The 25,399-nt window shown below is 42.8% G+C and overlaps 2 protein-coding genes across 2 annotated transcripts in view; one reads left to right on the forward strand and one right to left on the reverse strand.

Moving 5' to 3' along the window:
* The first annotated feature begins 7,401 nt into the window (after positions 1-7,401).
* On the forward strand, positions 7,402-8,025 carry LOC127572553 (transmembrane protein 215-like). Its single transcript, XM_052019943.1, has one exon. It carries the CDS (start codon positions 7,402-7,404, stop codon positions 8,023-8,025), a length of 624 nt encoding a protein of 207 aa, XP_051875903.1.
* A 10,124-nt stretch (positions 8,026-18,149) lies between these two features.
* Positions 18,150-25,399, reverse strand: part of LOC127572554 (atrial natriuretic peptide receptor 1-like) — a 40,697-nt gene continuing 33,447 nt past the window's right edge. Inside the window, 7 exon segments of the mRNA XM_052019944.1 lie at positions 18,150-19,051; positions 20,492-20,583; positions 21,407-21,505; positions 22,993-23,070; positions 23,073-23,120; positions 23,123-23,143; positions 25,065-25,204. Of these exon segments, the coding sequence (XP_051875904.1) occupies positions 18,854-19,051; positions 20,492-20,583; positions 21,407-21,505; positions 22,993-23,070; positions 23,073-23,120; positions 23,123-23,143; positions 25,065-25,204 (676 nt within the window). The 3' untranslated portion in view covers positions 18,150-18,853.

Genomic DNA, 25,399 nt, shown 5'->3' on the forward strand with positions numbered 1-25,399 from the left:
CCAGCTCTGGTCAACATTTTGCAGGAAAGAAGCAGAAATCTTCATGTTTCATGCTGTGACCTTTAGTGTTACAACCCCACTCCTGGAGTGTGGGGTTAGGCTGTGTAGCTCTTTTTCCACAGGTTAAAGCCAAGTGGGCTGAATGGTCAGCTATGAAACCCATTTTTGTCATTCCTGATTTCTACAATGCATTTTGTGACGTTGATTGGACAATTAAATAAATAACTTTTCTTCTTCAAATACTTCTGTGGGGCACTTACATTCACTTGAGAGAGAAAAATGGAGCCTCAGTTTAATGTCTCATCCAAAAGATAGCAAACCGACCAGCACCATGCACACCATGGAATGTTGGAGCATCAGCCAAAATTTTGGTGTTTAAGTCTCTGGAGTGGGATTTGAATGCACAACCTTCTGAATCATAGAACAGAATGCTATCACCCAGCCTCATTGAGTTCTTTGCCTGTTAATTGGCCTTCCTCATGCCTTCCTATATTGGGATGGCACAGTAGCATGTGCTCATTGGGAGGTTAATTGACTACTATAATTGCCCTTAGTTTGTAGATGAGTGGTAGAATCTGGGGAGAGTTGTTGGGAATTGGAGAGTGTCACAGCTGTAGATGAGACTTGACCCAAAGGCAGAGCAGGAGAAACAATTTAACGGTGAATGATGACTGTAATAATAGACCACAAAATAACAAGCCACAAGGGTCCCCCAAACAGGAAAGAATAGAAACTAAACACCACAGGCAACAAGGCGAGTAAAACTAGGAGCAACTGGTTGGGACCAGCCAATTCAGTGAGTGAACACAGGCTGTGGGTGAGAACTGGGGTTAAATAGGCTGCAGGTGACGAGCCTGGAACGAGTGGCAGGTGAATCCTGTTAGCTGGGTGGAGACTGGGAGATGCCTGCATGTGCAGGTTGGGAGGTGTCCGTGGGAGTAGGCCTGACAGGGAGAACAAAGTGGGATTAGTGTAATATTAGTGTAAATGGGTGGTTGATGGTCAGTACGAACCAGATGGGCTGAAAGGCGTGTTTCTGTGCTGTATCTCTCTATGACGCTATTGGGGATATCAGCTTGAAGGTCTTGCAAAACAAAATTCCATTGCGGATGTAGTTGTGGAATCCATAGAATTTGGAAAGGAGTGCAGGTCACTGGAGGAGGGGGTCCCCTAACTTTAATTACTGTACTGACAAGAAGGGAGATAAGAAGATGGATTTCAGAATCAGAATCAGGTTTATTATCACTGACAAATGTCATGAAATTTGTTGTTTTTTGGCAGCAATACAGTGCAAGACATAAAGATATAAAAGTACTATGTTACAAAAATAAATAACTAGTGCAAAAGAGGAAGAACGAGGTAGTGTTCATGGGTTCATGGACTGTTCAGAAATCTGATGGCAGTAGGGAAGAGGCTGTTCCTGAAATGCTGAGTGTGGGTCTTCAGGCTCCTGTACCTCCTCCCTGATGGTAGTAACGTGAAGAGGACATGTCCCGGGTGCTGAGGGTCCTTAATGATGGATGCCGCCTTCTAGAGGCAGTGATGGAACCAGTCAGAATGCTCTCCACCGTACATCTGTAGAAATTTGCAAGAGTCTTTGGTGACATACCAAATCTCCTCAAACTCCTAACGAAGTAGAGCCACTGGCGTGCCTTCTTTGTGATTGCATCAATGTGTTGGGCCCAAGATAGATCCTCTGAGATGTTAACATCAGGAACTTAAAGCCACTCACCCTTTCCACCGCTGACCCCTCAATGAGGACTGGTGTGTGGTCTCCTGACTTCCCCTTCCTGAAGTCCACAATCAATTCCTTGGTCTTGCTGATGTTGAGTGCAAGGTTGTTGTTGCATTTCCAAAATGCCTTTCATAACCTCTCGGTATCCCAAAGCACTTTATAACCAATGCACCACTTTCTGAAGTACTACCCTGTTGTAATGCAGGTAGTGCAACAGTCAACTTGCACATTAGAAGTTCCCACAAACAACAAGTGACTGGATAATCTGTTTTAGTGCTCAGTAATGGAACAAATTTCCACCTTCACCAAGGTTTTAAACATATATTGTTTGATTCATTTTGACCTAGCTTTAGTTTATGCATTATCCAAACATCGGTAACAACACCACCTTGTATTTATATAGCGCCTTTAAAATAGTAACACACCCCAAGGTCTTTCACAAATTATCAAATACAGTATGACCCTCAGCCACATAAGGAGGTATTAGGACAGATGGCTAAAGACTTGGTCAAAGATGAAAGTATTAGCAACCTCGTAAAAGGAAGAAAGAAAGCTAGAGAGGTGGAGAGTGTAAGGGAGGGAATTTCAGTGCTTAGGGATCAGGCAGGTGAAGGCTGCCAGTGGTGAAACAATGAAAATTGAGCATGCTGAGGAGGCCTGAATTTGAGAACTGCTGAGATTGCAGAGTCTGTAACAAGTGCATGAAACAACCTGTCAAAGGAAGCTGTTGTATTCCATGGCAGACCTATAACATCCTTGTTAGCAATCCAGTTATCACTGACCTGTTCAGGATATGTCTGCATTGTTTCTGCGACCTGCTGCAGGCTAAACAAGGAGGCTGAATTCAATAATGATCCATTAGCCTCAATATCAGCTGACTCTCTGAAGAAGCCGGGTTAGTGACAGAAAGTGTCCCCAAATATGGACCACGATAATTGGAGCAGCAGGCAGGCCCTTTTTGTATCTCTGCAGTTGTCAGTAATTAGTAGCAATAGCAATCAAAATCTCAGAAAGGTGAAGTGGTGCAGAACTGTGCTGGAACCAAGCACAATGCACAAGTATAAAATAGGCACCCAGAAACTGAATGAGGCAAATGTCATTTGCGAAGGAACTGCCCTTCCTGCCATTGTGGTAAAGATCTATAACAAGCATCCAATGCCCATAATTGAAACTCATATCAGGCACTTTGCATCTACGATAAGGGTTGAGTGTACCCCCATCATCTGTCAGGATGGTGGGCAGCTTGGAGGTGATGGTATTCCCATGCATCTGCAGTCCTTGACCCTCTAGGCAGTTGAGGTTGAGGGTTTAAGAGGTGCCTTGGCCAATTGCTACAGGGAATTTTGTAGAAACTACTTATGGCAACTATGCTAGTGGAAGGTGATGGATAGCATGCCCAACAACTGGGCTGCTTTATCCAAGAGACACAAGAGACTGCAGATGCTAGAATCTAGAGCAAGACACAAACTGCTGGAGGAACCCAGCAGGTCAGGCAGCATCTGTGGAGGCAGACGGAGAGTCGATGTTTTAGGTCGAGACCCTGCATCAGGACTCTGCCTGTTTCAGGTCGAGATTCCTAACGCAGTCTTGACCCGAAACATTGACTATCCCTTTGTTTCCACAGATGCTGCCTGACCTCCTGAGTTCTTCCAACAGTTTGTTTTTTACTTTATCCAAGATCTCATTTCCCTGGCTTATTTCAATCCCAAATTATGTACTTGTCCAGTAAAAAGTTTTGGAATTCTCCACTGTGCTGGTAAATTACCAGCGCATGACAAAAATAACTGCGAGACCATCAGAGATATCATCTTTTGAATGAAATATTAAATTGAAGCCTCATCAACCTTACCAAGTGGGTGTAAGAGATCCCATGGCCATGTTCTGAACAGCAGGGATGTTCTTCCCGGTGTCCCCTCTCACTCCACAACTCTGAAACAGTTTATCTGCTCGCTTTCACCCTGTCATTATGGGAGCTGCTGCATTTCATATATCACAATGCTGGAAATGAAGTGAAAATCAAAAACAAACCTGAAAACAGAAAATGTTGGAAAAACTCAGCAGGTCAGGCAGCACCTGTGAAGAGAGAAACAGTTAATGTTTCAGATCTAGGACCCTTCATCAGAATTGAGAAAGAGAGAAGCATGTTAACCTAGGTAGCAGAGAAGGGGTGGGGTGGGGGGTGGGGGTGGGGAGCTGGGGGCAATGGGGGGACAAAGGGATTTTTTTCCATCTTTCTTTCCCAACTTTAGATAACTCATTCTTTCAGTTTGTATCCGATCTGGCCACTTTTGCCTGCCATCCCATTTTTCTTTCATTTGTACAGTCTGGCTCTCTGGGCATGTCCAACTCGTCCATGCTGACCAAGGTGCATCCTGAGCCATTCCCATTTGCCTGCATTTGGCCCATATCCCTCTGAACCTTTCCTATCCATGTACCTGTCTAAATGTCTTTTAAACTTTGTGATTGTACATGCCTCTACCACTTCCTCTGGCAGCTCATTCCATACACTCTCTGTATGAAAAACGTGTCCCTCAGGTCCCCTTTAAATCTTTCCCCTCTCACCTTAAACCTATGCCTGCCTGTTTTAGACTCCTCTACCCTGGGAAAAAGTCTGTGACCGTTCACCTTATCTACGCCCCTCATGATTTTATATACCTCTATAAAGTCAGCCTCCTACACTATGGGGAAAACAGTCCCAGCCTATCCAGCCTCTCCTTATAATTCAAGGCCACCAGTCCCGGCAATATCCTTGAGATTCTTTCCTGCATCCTTTCCAGTTTAATCACACCCTTCCTATAGTATGGTGATCAGAACTGCACACAATGTTCCAGGTGCAGTTACAATATCAGCAACACATTACACAGTCAAAGGAACTTAACTAACAGCCATATTATTTTATCCTATCAGAGAAGTTGCTGGCATTGAGTATATGAGTTGGGAAGTTATGTTGCCATTATATAAGACATTGGGGAGGCCACACTTGGGGTACTGTGTACAGTTTTGGTCACCCTGTTCTAGGAAAGATGTTATTAAACTAGAAAGGGTGCAGAAAAGATTTACCAGGATGTTGCCTGGACCTGGGGGCCTGAGTTACAAGGAGAGGTTGCGTAGACTAGGACTTTATTCCCTGGAATGTAAGAGATTGAGGCGTGACCTGATAAAGGTATATAAGATCATGAGGGGCATAGACAAGGTGAAAGCATGTAGTCTTTTTCCCAGGGAGGGGGGTGCTAAAAACAAAAGGCATAGGTTTAAGATCAGAGGTGACGGATTTAAAAGGGACATCAGGGGCAGCTTCTTCACGCAAAGGGTGGTGCGTATTTGGAAAGAGCTGCCAGAAATAGTGGTTGAGGCGGGCACATTAGCAACATTTAAAAATCATCTAGATAAGTACATGGATAGGAAAGGTTTAGAGGGCTATGGGCCAAACACAGGCAAATGGGACTTGTTGGCTGGGCAACACAGATAGTTGGACGGGTTGGGCCGAAGGGCCTGATTCCCTGCTGTATGACTCTGTGACTCTAAATTCCTTTGTCCCACCTACTGCCCTCCCCCACCTTTTCTGCTCCCTGCACTATCTTATTTCTCCCTTTCTCAGTTTGACCAGACCCCATATGTTAACTGTCTATCTTTCCACAGATGTTGCCGGACCTAGAACCATAGAAGACTACAGCACAGAAAACAGGCCATTCGGCCCTTCTAGTCTGGGCCAAAACTTTATTCCGTTAGTCCCATTGACCTGCACCCAGTCCATAACCCTCCAGACCTCTCCCATCCGTGTATCTATCCAATTTATTCTTAAAACTTAAGTGAGCCCGCATTTACCACGTCAGATGGCAGCTCGTTGCACACTCCCACCACTCTCTGAGTGAAGAAATTCCCCCTAATGTTCCCCCTAAATCTTTCCCCTTTCACCCTAAAACCATGTCCTCTTGTACTTATCTCTCCTAATCTAGGTGGAAAGAGCCTACTTGCATTTACTTTGTCTATACCCCTCATAATTTTGTAAACCTCTATCAAATCTCCCCTCGTTTTTCTACGCTCCAAGGAATAAAGTCCTAACCTGTTCAATCTTTCCCTGTAACTCAACTCCTGAAGACCCGGCAACATTCTAGTAAATCGTCTCTGCACACTTTCAATCTTACTGATATCCTTCCTATAGTTAGGTGGCCAGAACTGCACACAATACTCCAAATTTGGCCTCACCAATGTCTTATACAACCTCACCATAACATCCCAACTCATATACTCAATACTTAGATTTATGAATGCCAGGATGTCAAAAGCCTTCTTTACAACCCTGTCTACCTGAGTTTTTCCCTAGCATTTTCTGTTGTTATTACAGACATATAATTAATTGGCTCTATTTAGCAACTCCTGAAGGACCAACAGGTGCCTTAGAACTGCAAGACTTTTGAACCCTCTCTGTGGGCGGGAGGTGGTTAAGGAAGGGTGGGGATTTGAGATGCTGTGCCGGGTTAAATAGAAATGCAAGAAATCCTGTCACCTCTGACCACTTCAGCAGGACAAGTCCCCGCGCTGTTCAGCAGCCTGCGGTAGCTCGGGATGACTGGCAGCGAAATACCAGAAGCCATCGTCCAAACGCTATATATAGGAGGTGCCAGTGCCTCTCGTTCCCCGGCTATGGTTTCATACGGAAGTGCTTCAGATATTAGAAAAGTTCCTTTGCCTAGACGCTTACTCGCATTCCTCAACCCGGGAGAAGCCAGATCCGAGTTGAGGAAGCGCTTAAAAGGGGAACCGAGACATTGAATACTTTGGCAAGTTGTCGGTTTGTTTTCTGCATTGAGAGATTGCATAATGACATCCCAGGAGGAGACTCTGTCAAGCATCGTCATTACTGGTAACTCAGTAACTACTTCTGCAACAGCACAGCGGTAACATTGTGCATAACTAACACTGCAGACACCAGCATGGCTACCAGCAGGTGGGAACAATCGTATAAATTAATGACCGTCACTGCAAATAACATATATTAACCGCGACACAAAATACAGCAGATTTGTAACATCCTCAGATTCACTAAGAAAGTTACCAAAGCCCAGGTAAATACAGAATGTGTTTCATGAATAACACATAGACGTAAAGATGTACAAATGGACAAGCGTTTAACCAAAGTTAAGCAAAACAGGGTACCCATCTCTCTATCTGTCCAGTGTCTGGGGAGTTTTCTGATATATTTAAAGTGAATAAATATAAAAGATATTTGATACATATACTATAAATAAATATAAAAAATCTTTCTGTGGTTATATAATGCAATCACACTCCATAGTTATACAGAGTACAGCAAATAGATATGGGCATTTAGACAAAATGCAATACAAAAGGAGGCGGATGAAAAGATAGTACGGTTTGTCCAACTGTTTGCATGCCCGCCCGAGCTCTCTGATGCACCGATAAGGATGGGGAGGGTTTCTAATTACCCTTCTCGAGTTTCTGGCCAGTGATATTTTCTTTCCACCCCTGGTACTCCGAAGAGAGGCGAGGCTTGGAGAGCTCAGTGTCACAGACGGGACAGGTTGGAACCGAAGCCCAGAGGGTGCATCTTTTATCAGAGGGACGATAAAAGAAGTGTCTACCCGACAGTATAGTCTCCCAGGTTTAAAGATTCCTGGATTAAGGACCAAAGTTGACACCACACCATGAGAGCTGATAACATCAACCCCAGGACTGGGCTGGTGGTGGCTTTGGTCAGCGTCTTTCTGGTCTTTGGTTTCATGTTCACCGTGTCCGGAGTCAGGGGAGAGACTCTGGGGGACATCCCTCTCATTGCCATCGGCCCTGCCATCTTCCTGCCAGGACTGGCTGCCATCCTTCTGGCCAAGAAAACGGACGGCTGCACCAAGTGGCCCAGATGCAGAGATCTCATCCGCAAAAGAGGCGCAGAGGAGCAGCTGTTGGACGGGCCGAGCGCCGGGGGCAGTTGGCAGGATGCGTCCAAGAACTCCACCAGGTCCCACACCCCGGACGTGGAGGAGGGGGGCTTCGGCGCGGACTCCAAGAGCTTGATCAGGAAGAGCGACCAAGAAGCGGCCAGAAAGTACCTGGAGACCTACTACCCGTCCGATGTCTTCAACTACTGCGTGTTGGACCGCCCCTGCTCGAACCGGGACAGCTCCTTCTACACGAGTGTGTACTCGACCCGGGACAGTGTGATCTACTCTCCCCGGGACAGTATACCCTATGGGAGGTACTATTGCTGCTATCCCAGCCCCGGGGAAGCCCGTCACGTTAGACTTTGCTGGGACTACGAGACCGTAGTGTGAGGCACCAGGCGCCGAACAAATCCGAAGTGCAGCCCCGCCAGTCGAATAGCAACTCCTCCCAAATATATTCCACTGCTTAGCCTTGGGTCTATGAGTGGTCTTATCGACGCGCTGACAGCAGGATTTTGAGTCAATTAGATTAAAAAGGCATGTACTGTGAATCATAACTATTGTGAATATAATTACATTACCCTAGTGGGCACTAGGGCAATCCAGTTGTAAATGTTGTCAAATCTTGATGTGCACAATGTGTGTTGGCAAGCTCCCTGATTGCATCAGCAGACTCTTAACCTTTGCTTTCTGATGCTCTTTATTGACAATTAACTGTCTCCTTTTATTCCTCTCTAATGCTCAAGTTTTAAGACAAATTCTGCATGTACGTTGGGACCTTTGCCTGAGGTATATTAGGAGAGAGAATTTGTAAAGGAGAGATGACTGGGTAACTCATTGTCAAACAAGCAGGATGACCACTCTGGTGCAGCTGGCTGAGATTGATTTCATGTACAGTATTTGTATCTAAATGTCCTCCATTCACTGCATTTGTCTGGAGAAATTGCCCTGCTTTTGTTAGTGATGTTCTGTCATAAGTTCTGCTTCCTCTGCTCTTTAAAAGGACCCTACTTTCTGAGTTCTCTGTTAGCTGTTTGCCAATGAGTGGTGTTAGGTCACTCACTCCACCTCCCACTCATTGGCTAACATGCTGTGGTCAATAGATATTCTGCCTTACAATGCGCATTGAGGCTGAAATTTATGACCACCCAAACCATCAACAAAGACATATATTTCTGTAGAACCTTTCATATCCCTCCGGAGAGATCCAAAAGCACTTTAAAGCCACTGAAATCCTATTGAACTGTAGTCATCATTGTAATGAAGAACTCTGTCATAAAAAAATCAGTTTTTTTATTTATCTAATTGTTTCATTATTTTTTACTCTCACTAAGGGATATAGATAGTTTCCAACTTGTGATGGGAAGGGAGACCTTACTAGTTTTGATCTATCATTTAAGGGAGATCAGGGAGTGCTGGTAAACAGCTAAACCAAAACAATGAAAAGTCATTGACTTGAAACATTAACCCTGTATCTCATTCCACACATGCTGCCTGACTTATGAACATGTTGAGCATTCTGTGTTTCCATTTTAAATGCTGAAGCGTACCATTCAGAGAAGGCTAGTGTTTGGGGTTAAACAGTATTATGTTCAACAAATTGCTCTTCCAGCATCACTTGAATATCTCTTGTCTCTCTCACTTGAATTGTCCTCAGCAAGTTTTATTATTATTATTATGAAAAAAAACCCTTTAAGGAGCAGAAACTCCCATTTAGTTGCCAGTGCTATATGTGTACTAGTCAATGGACTGACTATTGGGAAGGGAGTACAGGGGCTGACTGATAGTATGGAATCTGTACAGTGCCAGTGACAAAAGACAACTATCTACCTCAATGGGTTTATTTCATTATGGAATGGAGAAGGGAGGAGAATGTTTTAATAATTTTCTCGGGTTGTTCTTCACTCATATCCCCCTTCCTCTTCCCATATGTTTGTGCCTGAACTTTCAAAATCTTGACCATCTGACCTTTGACCTTCCAGTCACCACATTTCCGCATTGATCTGCTTTAACCAGGCCTCCAGGTCCATCCCTATTTTGCACTAGAACTATCACTTCCTCTCATCTGCTTTGTTCCCCCTGTAATAGCCTTCATCTCCGCTCCCATATATAGCAGATGGCTGGTTTATCCATTCACCATCAACCTGGCTGGACCAGATAAACACTATCAGGACCTGCTCTGCTCTGCCAAAGCCACTTACTATTCCAGGAACATTTTGTAATGCAAAGGTGATCCTAGCTCATTCCCTTCCCTGCAAACTATCCTTTTAACCCCCTGTTTCCTCCACTCTCATTTTCTACAAGTGGGAGCAGATCATGAACCTCTTTGCCTCTGTTGCTTCCCCAAGCCACTGCTTCCCCACGCCACCACTCCCCCTAGACCCAGCCCCAAATCTACATCTTTCTCCTGTTTCTCTCCGATCTCCCATTAGGTCTTCTCCCACTCATCTGACTACCGCCTGCTCCCTTGAGCCTATTCCTAATAAACTGCTGGCCACCCAACTTCCCATCCTGACCTCGAGTTACCTGATGCCATTAGTGGTTCTGTTCTGCCCCTTTCCTTTGAATCCCTCATCATCGTCCCTCTTTAGGAAACATCAAACTTTGACGTCCCACCCCATCTCCAACTTCCCCTTTCCTTCCAAGGTCCTGGAGCACACTGTCCCCTTCTACATCTGTGTTTATCTTTCATGGAACTCTGTGTTTGAATCCCTCCAGTCAGGTTTCTGCCCCCTTCCATATTCCTGAAACACTTCTATTTGTAGTCGCTACTGACGTACCATGTGACAGTGGCAGTAACACTCCATCCCGCCTCACCCTTCTTCAGCTTTGCACAGGGTGATCACACCACCTGTCCCCTGTCACAAAGCTGGCTGTGACCACTCTCACTTGGTTCCATTTGTATCTGTCAGTGTTTAGCCTGCAATGAGCTGTCATCCTGCTTCTGCACTGTTACCTTTGGGATCCTTCATGGATCTGTCCTTGCCCTTCCTCCTCCTATTTCTCATCCACAATATGTCCCCTAAGTTATATCATCTGAAAACATAGCATCTCTTTCTACTGACAACACTCAGCTTCATCTCACTACAAACTCTCTTGACCCCTTCATAGGCTTTAAATTGATAATCTGATTAACTAGCATCCAGTACAAAGAAGAAGAAATATTGAAGTCATCATCTTTGCTTAACATCATCAACACCGTTCCCTGATCACCAAGTCTATTCCCTGCTATGGCAACTGTCTGAAACCGAACTACCGGACAATGTTCACAACCTGGTGCCAAACTTAATCCCGTGATCTTCAGACGTTGTATCAATGCCATCACTAAGACTGCCTTTTTCTAATTCCCTAATATTGCTGAGTCTGCTTCTGCCCCAGAGCATTCACAGTAAAAGCCTTCTTCCATACCTTTGTCACCTCTAGACTCAACTATTCCAATGCTCTCCTGATCTACTCTTGCTTTCCAGTCTCCAGAAACTTAAACTTATCCAAAACTTCAATGGTCTTGTACCAAGTCCCTTTCACCTATCACCTTATGTTTGCTGACCCACAATGGCTTTTGATTGAGCAATGCCTCCAATTTAAAATTCCCATCCCTGTTTTCAAATCCGAGCTTGAGCTCCCTCTTTTTGCAACCTTCTCAGCTGTTTATTCCTCTCTCATTCTGCACATTTTCAATTTTTGTCACTCCACCAGTGGAGACCCTGCCTTCAGTTGCAGAGCTACTAAAATTCCCTTCATTTAACTCTTCACCTCTCTCGATCTCGTTCCTTGTTAAAATCTACATTTTTGGGCGGGGTGTCTTTGGAATTCTCTTCCTGAAGGGGCAGTGAAGTAGAGTCCCTGAATATTTTTAAGGCAGAGGTGGATAGATTGCTGATTAGCAAAGGGTGAAAGCTTACCATAGATAGGCAGAAGTGAGCTTACAACCAAACCAGCCATGACCTTATTAAATGGTGGTGCAGGCACATAGAGTCATGAAGTTGTACAGCACAGAAACAGGCCCTTCAGCCCGCCACGTCCACACTGACCTACCTACACTAATTACATTTACCTGCAATAGGTCCATATCCTTCCATGCCTTGCCTACTTACCTGTCTGTTTAAACGCCTCTTAAATGTAGGGATTGTATTTGACTTCACCACCTCCTCTGGCAGCGAGCTCCAGATATCAAGCAGTCTTTGTATAAAAGAACCTTTCCCCTTGTCCCCTTAAAAAGCCTTCCTCTCACCTTAAACCCATGCCCTCTTATTTTTGATACCTCTACAACTGGAAAAGATTCTGATTACCTATCTCGTCTATGCCTCATTTAATTTTATATACTTCTATCAGGTCATGCCTCAGCCTCCTTCGCTCCAGGGAAAACAAACGCAGCCTACCCAATCTCTCCCTATAAGTAAAGTCCTCCAATCCAGCCAACATCCTAGTGGAATTTTCTCTGCATTCTCTCCAGACTCAAGGTGCTACATGGCCGACTCCTGCTCCTAAGTTTTCATGTACATATGTTATCAGACGTTGTATCTCTGTATCAAATTTGTCCAATTAAGTACACATTAAGCACCTTGGGACACTTAGTAAAGCGGTCCTGTAATCGTAAATGGTTGGATAAACAGTAGCCTGCATTTTGTCAGCAAAAATGGGCCCAGGTCAGTACTAAATAAAGGCCAGTGGACATCTCCCTGTTTTCCACTGTGGACCATCTGGGTAATTTATTTATACTATAAGAACAGGTTTAGACACCCTTCCATCCTTTTTTCTGTTGGTGGAATGATTTGATAGCTGGAAAACACCAGAATATAAAAATCAATTTAAAATGAACGTTCAGGGTGAAGTAATTGATGATGTAGACATTAGCACCAATTCCCTCTCCCTTCTCCCCTCTCCCCTCCCTCAGTGACATTTCCATTTTGAGTCAGGTGATGCAATAAATGATGTGCCCCAGAAAGAGACAAAATCAAACTGAGAAGAAGGGGATTTTAGCAAAAGTTGCAGAATCCTATCAAGAAGGGATTATTCCACCTTATGCAATCAAAGAACACTGGAGGCCATCTGGCCCATTGTGCCTGTGATGGCTCTTTAAGAGATTAATGCAATTCGTCTCATTCCTCAACGTTTTCCCTTCCAAAATGACCCTTTGCTAATGGATGATAGATCTCTTCCTACAATTAAAGGGAACATACCTGAAACTCTCTCGCCATGAATAAATGCACATGTGGTAAGGATAACAGGCTGAGGTACCAACCCTGTTACAATGAAAAGGGACTGGGATTGTTGTTCTGAGATGAACATCTGCCAATGATATAAAAATACATTGCTCCAACAAAACAAATGGAAAAGTGACAGGTTACTCATTGCCTATTTTGGATAGGAAGTGGGACAGTGGTAAGCACACACAACGTTGATTGCCCCTAGATATCTCCCTTAATGACCAGGATTACATTTGGAATGCAGACCTCTGACAATAACAACTCGAGATCAAAATAGTCCATTTGCGGTAATGGTTGGCCAACTCTGGTTGGACATGTCTTTGGAGCTCTCACCTCATTCACTTCTCCCCCCACACCCAAGCAGGACAATTTCGTTAAACTAATACGTAGCAGAAAATATTCCCTGTAGTTCAGGTTACAACTAAGGTTTATCATCAGCTTTGATTGTACACCCAAGCCAAGTCAACTCTGGGCCTTATGGTTCAATCTCTAGATACACTGCAGGAATCTGTGTAAGCAGCAGACCCCATTCCCCACAACTCATGACCTCCATCATCTGGAGGAACAAGGGCAGCAGCAGCTGTATGGGCACACCAATACCGAAAAATCTCCTTCCAAGTTACAGATTATAGTGACTTGGAAAAATATTGCCCTTCCTCATTATCATTGGGACAATATCCCAGAACTTCTTGTTCAACAACATTGTGGGTGTACAGGCCAATCCTGGGCAATGAACGGGTTCTGTTTTTACAGACACCCATAAATCAATTTCGTTCGTAAGTCAGAACGTACACAAAAATCACTCGATGCGGTAACCGTACCTCCACAGTATATCATGAATAGCATTGAAGGCACAGAAGACTGATAAGAAACAATTACTAAAAGTGGAGAGAAGAAACTATTTCTGCAATTCGTAGGAACGAACTTATGTATGTACATTGGACTCTCGACTTTAATATTATTATGGGAGCTCACTCATATGTAGGGATGTCCATAAGTAGGGTGTTCATAACCTGGGATGGCCTATACCTTCAACCAATGGATGACAGCCCATTAATGAAGGTACCCCCACGGTGGTGTTGGACAGGAGGAAGGCTGCTCGTCACCACCTTTGCAAGGGTAATTAGGGATAACTAATAAATGCTTATCTTCCCATTGACGTTTGCATCCTGTGTATGAACAAACAATGGAGATGTTAGATATTTGGTTCAATACAAGATGGTTAGAAACATTACCTTCATTATGTTTACGTAGTGGGCCATTTTCTTTTAGGAGTACTATATCAATATGGCATTAGTTCAGTATCCAAGTTACTGTAAAATTCCATTTAGCTAGTTCTGTACACATTCATATTTTGGAGAGGGAGGTACCAGTTTCCACCAATTGAAGTGAGGTGTGTCACACTTGCAGGAAATGGAAGAGTTTTTCAGTATTAATATTCAAACCACCAGGTTCTGATTGGGCACTTGATCATACACACCAGGGGGAGCTATTGTAATGGGAACAAGTCAGGACCGTCACAAGCAATCATGAAAAGATGGGAAGGTGGAAATGCAGCAAGTGAGTAGCTTGTCCTGTGACGTAGTACATGATATTTCAAAAAACAAAAACATTTTTGCCTTTCCACAGCCAGGAGCACAACTTCTTCAGAAAATACATTTGCTATTTCTGGAAGATATTTTCTCTTCTACTTCCTTGGCTTTACTGGAACAATGAAATTCACCACCACCTTTGGTGCATCAGCACAGCCTTTGGCTGTTTGAGGAAAAGAGAGCTTGAAGTCTAAACCCCAAACCTGGCACAAAACTCATAGCCTCCCAGACAGCAGAAATCCCAGCCCTCCTGTACGTTTGTCAGACATGGATTAACTACAACAGACACCTCAAAAACTGCTCAGTGGGGTCACACTCCTCTCTCTGTATCAGAAGGTTTTGGGTTCAAGTCCTGATTCTCCAGTGCAATGCTGAGGGAATACTGCACTGTCAGAGGATACCTCCATCCAGATGAGATATTAGAATAAGGGCTATCTGCCCTCTAGCGCTATCTGCTCTCTCAGTGATTGTAAAATATAGTAGCATTATTTTAAAGTAGAACTAGGAAGTGTCTTGGCCAACATTTATCTCTCAGTCAGAATCCCCAAAAGGGATTTCTGGTTGTTCCCACGTTGTGTTTAAATTAGCTGTTGTGTTTCCCATGTTACAACTACGCCAACACTTAACTGTATGTCATTGGCTGGAAGTTCTTTATGACATCCCAAGGATGTGAAAGGTTAAAAGAATGCAAATCTTTCTCAAATGGACAGAGATTCAGCACTTTGTTTATTGGTTGTTTCCACAGAGCTTCTGAGATGAGGAAATATTGAAAAGAGTGGGTCTATGCTCTCTGGACTTTAAAAGAATGAGAGGTAAACTTATTGAATCATGCAAGATTCTGAGAGGGCTTGACAGGGTAGAGTCTGAGATAACGTTTCCTTACTGGGGAAGTCTAGTATAGGAGGCATAGACTTAGGAGAAGAAGTTGATCATTTAAGTTACAGATGAGACAGAATTGTTTCTTTTTCATGGTTGTGAATCTTTGGAATTCATTCCCTTGAGAACTATGGATGCTAAGTCACTACGTATATATGGGGCAGGGATTACTTATGTTTTTAATTGTTAAAAACTGAAGAAACGGCCCTGAAGTCCTACTCGGAAAAGTATTTTTAATTTATTTCCACCAATGAAAGTCTGTGTGGACAATCAATGGTAACCACATGGAATCTATGCTTTACTTTCAGAACATTGTAAATAATTTCCAGAATCAGGTTTATTGTCACTGACATATGACGTGAAATTTGTTGTTTTGCAACAGCAGTACAGTGCAAAGACAAAAACAAAAAATTACTATAAGTTACAAAATAAGTTACCAAAATACTCATCACAATATAGACCAATTCCATTTGTCTCTAGTCTGAGATGAAAATAAAAACCAGAAGATCAAAGTGCAAGTGGGAATGGGGTGTAAACTAAAGGTGTGTAGTTATGTAAAATAGAGTTTACCAAATCTGTTGGATCAGAGAGATTTTGCTCCAGAACAGTGGGTCTGAGCAGAGTTTTGCAAACAACATCCAGTATTCAAACACACAGATAGCAGTGCAAGTCTCTCTCTCACTACTGTTTCTACTGCTCTTTGCAGCCTTTTATACGAGCTATCTTCCCCCTGCACCTGTCCTGACCTGACCTGAAACGTCGACCATCCCTTTGCCTCCACAGATGCTGCTTGACCCGCTGAGTTCTTCCAGCAGTTTGTTTTTTGGTCCAGATTCCAGCATCTGCAGTCTCGTATATCCACAGATAACTGCCTCAGTAGACAGAAACAAAAAAAGACAAAATGAGACAGGATCACTTTCTGTGCTAAACCCATTGCCAGGCATACTGAAAAAGTGGACTTGCTTCATCTGATTGAATAAAGCACCAGTAACAAAAAAATGACAAAATCCATTGCCTCCTTAACAGAAGCAGATTTCAGGCCAGCCTTTATCATGATATCTAACAATTGAGCGTTGTCTCCTGAAATCAGAGTAAGTAGATCTCAAATCACAAAATAGCTTCACCGTTGTTTGCAGAATCAGTTTACAGACAATGTCACATCAACCCATGACTTGGTTGCTCTTGTAGAGAATGAAAGAGACCAAAAGTTCATGCAGCTCATTGAATGAAGATTTTTAATAACCAAAACCAGTTTTGCCAAACACTCATAAAAACCAAAGAAATACCCCCAACCAAACCATGAATAAAAAGTGAAAGATTCAAACGTTATCTACTTCAGACGTTTGGATAAAAGGGGAATCCAAGACTAGGAGACTTGGGCAGATGAGAAGATCAGCCATGATCTGACTGAATGGTGGAGCAGACTCAAGTGGGCAAATGGCCTACTCCTGCTATACCTCTCTTGCTTCTTTTAGTACTTGGGAAGGTTTTACTAAGACTAGCTACCGACTGTAATACAAGGTGCTGGATCTATATTTTGCTTTATAGAGTTGCTCCACATGACAGGGACATTAATTTCAGGCTCTGGTTTACAGGAGAGGTCAAGGTATGAAAAAAATACTGACAATAATTCAATGAAGAAGCTTTATTGCAATGTTTTGAATGACAAATAATGGCCTAACCAATATTTATTCCACAATCAGCATCACGGAAGCATTATTTCACCAGAAGTTGGTTAAGGTTATCTAATTGCTCTTTGAGAGATCTTGCTGGTAATCAAATTGGTAACTGCATTTCTTTATATTGACACTCATGGACTATGAAGTGTTGTCCTGAAGTTGTGAAAAAGACTAAATAAATGGAAACCTGGCTTTCTAATGTATGCAATTTTTAAAATCCCTCTCTGTGTTACCAACCATGGCTCCAAACAATGGCAGCTTCGTCAAACTCTTAATAGTCACAACCCAACAAACACAAAAAAGATTTTTTCAGAACCTAACAACTTGCAGAGAGAAGAGCAAAATTAGGAATTGTATTGATGATACAAGTCAGTTTCTAAATGTCAGTTTCCCTACATTTTCCCCCAGAGGATGGCACAGCACCTAAACTTAGCCAGCACCTAAATGGATTCCTTCCTCACATGAACTCTCTTTCAATAGACTGACTAGATGTGGTTCGGAGCTGAGGCAAAATCCAAAATGAGAGACAGGGTGACCAGAGTTTTGAAGAGTGAAAGGCAATCACATCGAAAGGCATTAAATTCCTACAGGTTTAGAGGACAATGAGCACTTTCATCTGGCTGCAGATCAAGGGACTAGGGTTAATGGTCTCAGTGTGAGATATTAACCATTCGAAATTGAGAGAAGCAGCATTTTCTTTGCTCTTGTTATTGTAAATCATGAAAATTCTCAACCCCAATGGACTGTGGAAGCACAGTTCTGATGCACATTCAAGAGGGAGCAATATATTCGTGCACACTGTGGGAATCAAGATGTTTGTAGACTGGGTTGAAAGTAGAGTTGAGGTTGAAGATCAGCCATAATATTATTGGTGTTATAGGCATGGAGCAAGCTCAAAATGGCTGAATGACCTACTCCTACTATGTATGTCCTCATGTTCTTAAGTACACAGAACATGTTACCTCCATCTTCAACTACTAAATGGCTCTTCAGTCTATGACTGACACATATACACGAGCAGGACAATTACATGGTTCAATGATGCCATTGACCAGAAGTGTTCATGGTCTATTTCTGAAACTCCAGATGCTTGCCCTTAAATTACATTCAATTTTTAAATCAGTCATTCTGTGTGTACACTAAGTAAATAACCTGGGCAAGCCTTCCATTGGGATTGTGATATCGGGAAATGTACCTCACCAAAGCAGTTGCATGGGAGAGTTATGAGCTGAGCTTTTGCTTTGTCAGAGGGTTGTGGAGTTCACATCCCATTCCAGAGACCGGAGGACAAAAATCAGATGCAGTACTGAGGGAGTGCCACACTGTCAGAGGGATCATCTTTTGGGTGAGATGTTAAACATCTCAGCCAAAGCAGAAGTGTAACATGGTGACCCAATCTGCTCTCCTAAGTGATCCCAAAGAAGAGCAGAGTGGTTCTTTCCCTGGTACCTTGGCTAATATTTATCCCCCACTCAACACCACTAAAAGTGATTATCTGGTAATAGCATACTGCTGTGATTGGGAGCTTGCTGTTCACAAATTGATTGTCATATTTCCTACAGTACAACAATAAACATACTGTAAAAGTACTTCATTATCTGTAAAGCACTTTGGATGATCTGAAGCCACAAAAACAACAATAAAAATACAAATCTTTGTTTTGTAATGTAGTCCCTAATATTACAAGTGTCTTCCATTGTATTGTTCTTTCATTAACTAGTTAGTAATTGCTCATGGCCCAGAGGTGTGGGTGTGAGATTTGAACCCGTGAGGACTGCCCCTCAAGAAGAGTCTATGGAGGGTTTGAATTGCTGAAAACATTAAATGACATCTACTTGGTGGTCTCAAACTCACTGGATGTGGGCTACCAGGAGGTGGATTGAAGATCAGTGTCCAATAACCCAGGAATGGCACTGTACATCTCTTTCTCTGACTCTGGGATGGCAGTGATGTTTTCTGGTTGTACTTTGTTCAGTGGTGTCTTCGTTGGTGTACTTGCTGATGTGTTCGACGATGAACTTTGCTTCCCTTCAAGCCAGTAGGTCACCATGTTGCCCTTCCCCTGCAAAAGGTAGATTGCATAGAAGTACATCAAATGAGCAGCACAGAACAGGCCATTCGGCCCAAGTAGTCCATACTAGTGTTTTGCTCCACATGAGCCTACTCCATATCCTCTTTGTCTTATTCCATCACCATATCCTTCCATTCTTTCTCCCCCTCGTGTTTTTTCCAGATTTCTCTTAAATGCATCTTTGCTGTTTACCTCAATCACTCTCATTGGGAGTGAATTCCACATTCTAATCACCCTCTAAATAGAGAACTTACTTTCGAATACCGATTGGACTTATCAGTGACCATCCTGTATTGTTGGACTCCCTTCAGTAGCTATGCAGTCCTTCTTATTGAAATACAGTAGAACTCTGATAATCTGCTATCCGATGATTTGGAAGTTCTGATGGTTCAGCACATAACTTTTACCCTGCTTCCTTCCACTCACTGGGGCTCTGGATCCTGCATTCCCTTCTGAATTGCCGTGGCTGTGTTTCCCATTCTCCCTTCAAATGCCAGGGCACTGGTTCCTGTGCTCCCATCTAACTCACTGGGGATATCTTTCCCATGCTCTTTTTAAACTGACAAGGGTCCCATTCCCCGCAGAGGTTCACTGGGAAATTTATTATAAAACTGTGTAACATACAAAAAAATGAATTAAAGTGTTGGAGCATTAATAGGAATAACATCTAATAGTCCAGAAAATCTACTCATTCAGCACCAAAGTCCCCAGCATGCCATATTATTGGAATTTTCAATAAATGATAAATGCCATTCTAAGATAATGTCATTAATCTTCCTCCCAACATTCACTGTTTCTGAGATATGTTCAGTCAACTAGGTTAAAAATAACACAAGCACAGAACTCTTGGTTTGTATCAACTCATAGACCACAGGTATGATTTGCCATCATATCAAATGTTCATTATTCATTAAAAATAAGATTTTTCTAAACTCATTATGATACAGACCCAAGATAGCAACGGAGCATGGTGACTCTTTGCAAAGTGGTTTCAGCGGATCCATTTATTACATTATAATCATTCTTCTCTCTTGAATCTCTATTCTAAGATGGTAAGAATTACTAACAATGTTCTCTTAAATCTACTTAGAGGTCTGGTGATCTTCTGACCACCCAGTAGCGACCGATACCAGCCTCTTGAATAGACCTCTCATACACTAAAAGATGAACACTTGATCTCCCAATCTATCTCACTGTGTCCCTTACACTTTATTATTCTACCTGCACTGCACATTCTCTGTAACTGCAACAATTTATTCTGCATTCTGTTTTCTCTTTACTACTTTGATGCAATTATGTATGGCATGAATTGCCCAGATGGCATGCAAAACAAAAGCTTTTCACTCCATCTCAATACATACAACAATAATAAACAAATACATAGTTAATTTGTTCCACTAAAATTCATCAGATAACACAAGGTTAACATACCTTTATTTGAAATGTGCCACGACATATTAAGATGTATCCTCCAAACTGCTCTAGTAGACTATATGTGCTGGAACTGCACTGTATCTTCAGTGCTGAAATATAAGCAACCAAGCGGTTCAAGACCAGTTTAATATGGGACAGAAGGAGGCCATTCAAACCATTGCCCGAGTTAAATCTTGAAAGAATTATCCACTTAGTCCCAACACCCAACCCCACCAACATCTCACCAAGCCCTTTCCCTCAAAGTCATGCATGCCCACTGTCATTCCACCATCCCTTAGTCCACTTTTTTGCACCTGCGTGGTGGTACTTGAATGACGTTATTCTTCTGCAGTGAGCACCTGGAAATACGATCACTGTGTCCACACATATTATGCTGAAGCACATCCAGGGACACTATACTTAGAGTGGAAGGGGATGGAGGGGAATCTGAAACTGGGGTCAATCAAGATACAGCAGTCCAGCATGGAATTCGGGACAAATGTCTTTGCCCAGAGAGCGCAGAATGTGGAACTCACTCACTCATGGCATGCTTGAGGCAAATAGAGTTAAGGACAAGTTAAGGGCAAATGGAGTTAAGGGAAAGCTGGTAAATACATGAAGGAACAGAAGGATACAGTGATTGAACAGGACAAAGGAGGATGGAGGAGAGGCTCACATAGACTAAATGGGTTAAATACCCAGTTACGACACTACAAATTCTATTGCCCAGAATTGAGACATGTTACAATGTATGAACAACTTTCTCTTTCTGTGTTGAGTCTGTGGTGATGGTAACTGCCAGCTTTTAATAACACTATGTACAGTTGACTAATCTCCATGAAGCTGTAGCCAATGTCACAGGGGAGACAATCAATAACAGAAAGATTAACTGACAAGCAAAGTGGGAATGAATAGCCACAGAATGCAGTCTACCTTCACTTGTTGATTCCATCCTTGAAGCAGTGTTTACCGTGTCGCCAAACAGGCAATAACGAGGCATCTTTGTCCCAACCACACCAGCAACCACAGGTCCTGTAATTACCAACATTGCCAGAACAAGAACCACTTTCAGTGACATTCCAACATCTTGATAGGCACGGGCACAACAGTGCAATCAAATAAGACAATGGATTGTTGAAAACAGTGTCAAAGGGATTTATAATGGTCTTTGAAACACTGCAACTACTGAACCCAGGACTAACTGAAGAGGAGCAGCAATCACAGCTCCTTGAGCTGGCTTTGCTGGTCAATTACATCCGACTTTGAAGTTCATTTTCCATCCTATCAGGCTGGATGTGAAAGAAAATCATTATGAATCATTTTGACATTGTTTTAATGATTAAATTTTTTTTTAAATTTTATTTACAGCGTGGTAACAGGCCCTTCCGGCCCAACAAGTCCGCGCCGCCCATTTTAAACCCAAATTACCTACCCGTACGTCTTTGCAATGTGGGAGGAAACCGGAGCACCCGAGTAAACCCACGCAGACACAGGAGAACGTACAAACTCCTTACAGACAGTGACGGGAATCGAACCCCAATCGCTGGCGCTGTAATAGCGTCGTGCTAACCGCTATGCTACCGTGCGCCCATTTGATCTGTTTGATTTCTCAAGTCCCTTAGCTTTCAAAGAAATTTCCATCTCAGCCTTAAATTTACTCAATGACTGAGGATCTATTGCCCCTGGGATAGAGAATTACAACATCCTGAGGAAACCAGGGATCATCGACTTGTTCATTGGTGGAAAAATTAGAGGAGAGTTAATGAAGATTATTTTCATTTCGTGGGGTTTGGAACTCACAGTTGAAAAGGGTGATGGAGGGAGGAAGCACCCAGACAATCACTTGAAGAGCTATCGACCAAGAGCTGGGAAATGGAATTAACTTAAAATCCATGCCTGGGCTTAATTGTGCCCTAAATTTCTAGGATTCTAAAGAAATCACCTTAGTTCTAACTGGTCAGCTCCTTATCCTGTGATTATACCCTTGGTTCTGTACTCTGCTGCTAGGGTGATAGCTCTCTTAGCATCCCCCTCCAATTCTTTGCAAAATCTTGCATGTCAGCGAGATCACTTCATTAATCTAAATTCCAAAGGTAGCAAGCACACTATACTCAATGCTCACATCCCTCTCATCCCAGGAAGCAATCACGAAACAGCAGCGCTGTTTCCCAGGTTTCCTAGTTATGGAGACTAAAACTACACCTGGTACCAGTTGTGATCAGCAGACTTCCTTACTCTTGTATTCCAACCTCTTTGCAATGAAGGCCAACATACCATTCACCTTCCAAATGCTTATGTATCTGCATGTTAATTTATTTTGTTTCATAAACTGGCAAGATCTTGATATGCTATACACCACTATCTACTTATTTCTTACTTTTCTAGTCTTCCTACCAAAGTAAATGACCTCACAATTTTCCACATTAAGCATCACTTGCCCATTTTTTTTGCCCACTGTCTTAATGTCCCTCTGCAAACTCTTGTGTCTTCCTAGCTCAATGGTACCTGGGATGCATTACCTGAATGGATTCCGGCCCGAATCTTGAGTTTAGTCTGTGGTTTGTGTGGAATTTTGAAAGTGTTACACACAGCTACCAATCCAGGGCCATACTTGCGATCTGACTTGCGTGGGCAATGCCATTTTCCTTGGCACTCCTGAAACCACCATATCTACCACAATAAAAATAAAGGTGAAATTATATAGAGGTAATACCAGAGGAGTTTTCCAAACTCATCCAATGGAGGCGAATTTCAGAAGTGAATACATGTGCAGCTGCTATGATATTATATGCTTCACATGAGCAACTGAGGGAAAATTCTGCACTGGAATCTCTACTCAAGTTTCGCCACAGGAACATTGGCAGGAATGGGCTGGGGTATTTCCTATCAGAGTTTTATCCCATTTCTTCAGCTGGCCCCACTACACCACTCACCCTTCCCCCTACATTCGGCCATTTGAGGGAAGTTGGTGAGGTAGGTGAGGGAAAGAACCCCAGAAATGCTGCTTGATGCTCTGCTGTGAGACCTAACACAAGTCTAGGTTCCATTCCAGCCACAACTGAGCTCCAGTGGGAAGACAACAAGCACCAAGCATGCCTAGGAATCCTCAGGATTTTATTTGGAGTCTACAGCAATTTAGGAAAATTACCAGGGCTTTGAGTTTTGGGAGAGAAGTCATAGTCAATGCAGACCAAAACGTTCCCCAACCCCTTTATCCCCTACCTCAAATGTCACACATGCATTCAACATTATGGTTTGGCATGGGTGTAAGTTGGAGCCTGTGCTTTATAGGTCTCACTACAAACTACGAAAGTTTCTTAGTAAGAAATCAAGTTTCAGATTCACCATCAATTGTGGACAGATTTACTGGGCTGCATTAATCCACTTCTGAAAACTGAAACGACCAAATTTTCACCAGAGAGCTGCCAGCTTTGTCTGTCTTGCTGGAGGAGGAGTCCGTATGCAACTTCCTGCCTTCAACAGTACACACAATTATAGAATAGTCTTTTTTTAAAAAAAATTCCATTATATTTGTAAGTTATAATTAGAAACGCTCAAAGAAAATACAGCTCGTTTCCAATAGTCCCTTCTCCCTGGCAGCTCACTGAAGGTAAACCTTTAATTCCTGGAGAGACTCCAAGACAATCCTTCAATAATGGCATACTTATTTTACCAACCCGACCTTGTACTGAGGACAGCAACACTATGCATTCTCTCAATGGTTGCAGCATCTAGGTTTAACCACCCTGTGTGCCAAGTGTTTCGCCATTCACCAAGATCATGGTCATTATCTTCTCAGTTCCATTTTATTGTGCTGTTCCCCATATCTTTTGATTTCCTTAATGTCTGTCAATCTCCACTTTGAATGACTCAGTGACCAAGCCTCCACAACCCTCTAGGGTAGGGAATTCCAAAGATTCACCACCCTTTGAGTAAAGAAATTCCTCCTCATTTCAATTGTAAATGGCCCACATCTTATTCTGAAACTGTGACCCCTGATTCTAGGGTCCTCAGACAGGGGAAACATCATCTATGCATCCAGTCTGTTAAACCTCATCAGAACTTCAAGTTTCAAAATCTAGTCCCTTAGCTCAGAACCATCAGAAACGGACTTTAGATTCGGCGCAGATGGGAGGTTAAGCACACCATGATTCCATGTTGCAGTATGCAGATGTGGAAGGCCACAGCACACTGACCAGTGCACTGTAACTTGCTAATGTCTCTCTATGGAACTACTGGCTGGTCGATGGTACCATCTGACCCATTATCTAATTATGTGGTTAACTGTCACACTGAACTTCAGAACACTCCCGTGGAACATCATGATACACTTACTCCATTGAAGGTCCTGCTGAAAGCCATGTGGGGTTCACAGGTCACCAAAACTAAGTGCAGCTGCAAGTTGTAATCCACTTCCAAAACTCACATTCATTGACACAGTGGAACTTGATTTTGGACATTTCTGTACAAGGTGCACATACAACCAAATTCCACAATACATGCATGCCACGGAGGACAGATTTCATCTCAACTGCTGTTTTAGAGTAAGCAGTCAACTACTTAGATTAAGAAAGCTTCGTGTTATACTTACATGCATCTCCTATAGTTTCTACTTTGTAGACATCATAATTGTCTATGATTTCATCAAAGGTTGTGTATAATTTGTTTAACAATTCTACAACTTGATATGGCGTACTCATGCTTGACAGCTGTGTGAAGCCTTCTATATCACTATGAGAAAATGGGAGAATATATAAATATGACACAAACTTCTTTATACAGCGATGGAAAGAATGTGGGAGTCAGTACAAAATGGAGTCATTGAGATGATTGGCATTATTCAGCAGATAATGTTCAGAGGTCTGGATTCTACTTCTCTTCCCTCAAGCCACTCCTTAAAATCTACCTCTTAGCTTCTGATCACTT

This window comes from Pristis pectinata, chromosome 7, assembly GCF_009764475.1.
Source record: "Pristis pectinata isolate sPriPec2 chromosome 7, sPriPec2.1.pri, whole genome shotgun sequence".
In the NCBI taxonomy this organism is placed as follows: domain Eukaryota; kingdom Metazoa; phylum Chordata; class Chondrichthyes; order Rhinopristiformes; family Pristidae; genus Pristis; species Pristis pectinata.

Bases quoted from the DNA above. Each gene is read 5' to 3' on its own strand.
- LOC127572553 (XM_052019943.1), top strand. From the start codon at position 7,402: ATGAGAGCTGATAACATCAACCCCAGGACTGGGCTGGTGGTGGCTTTG.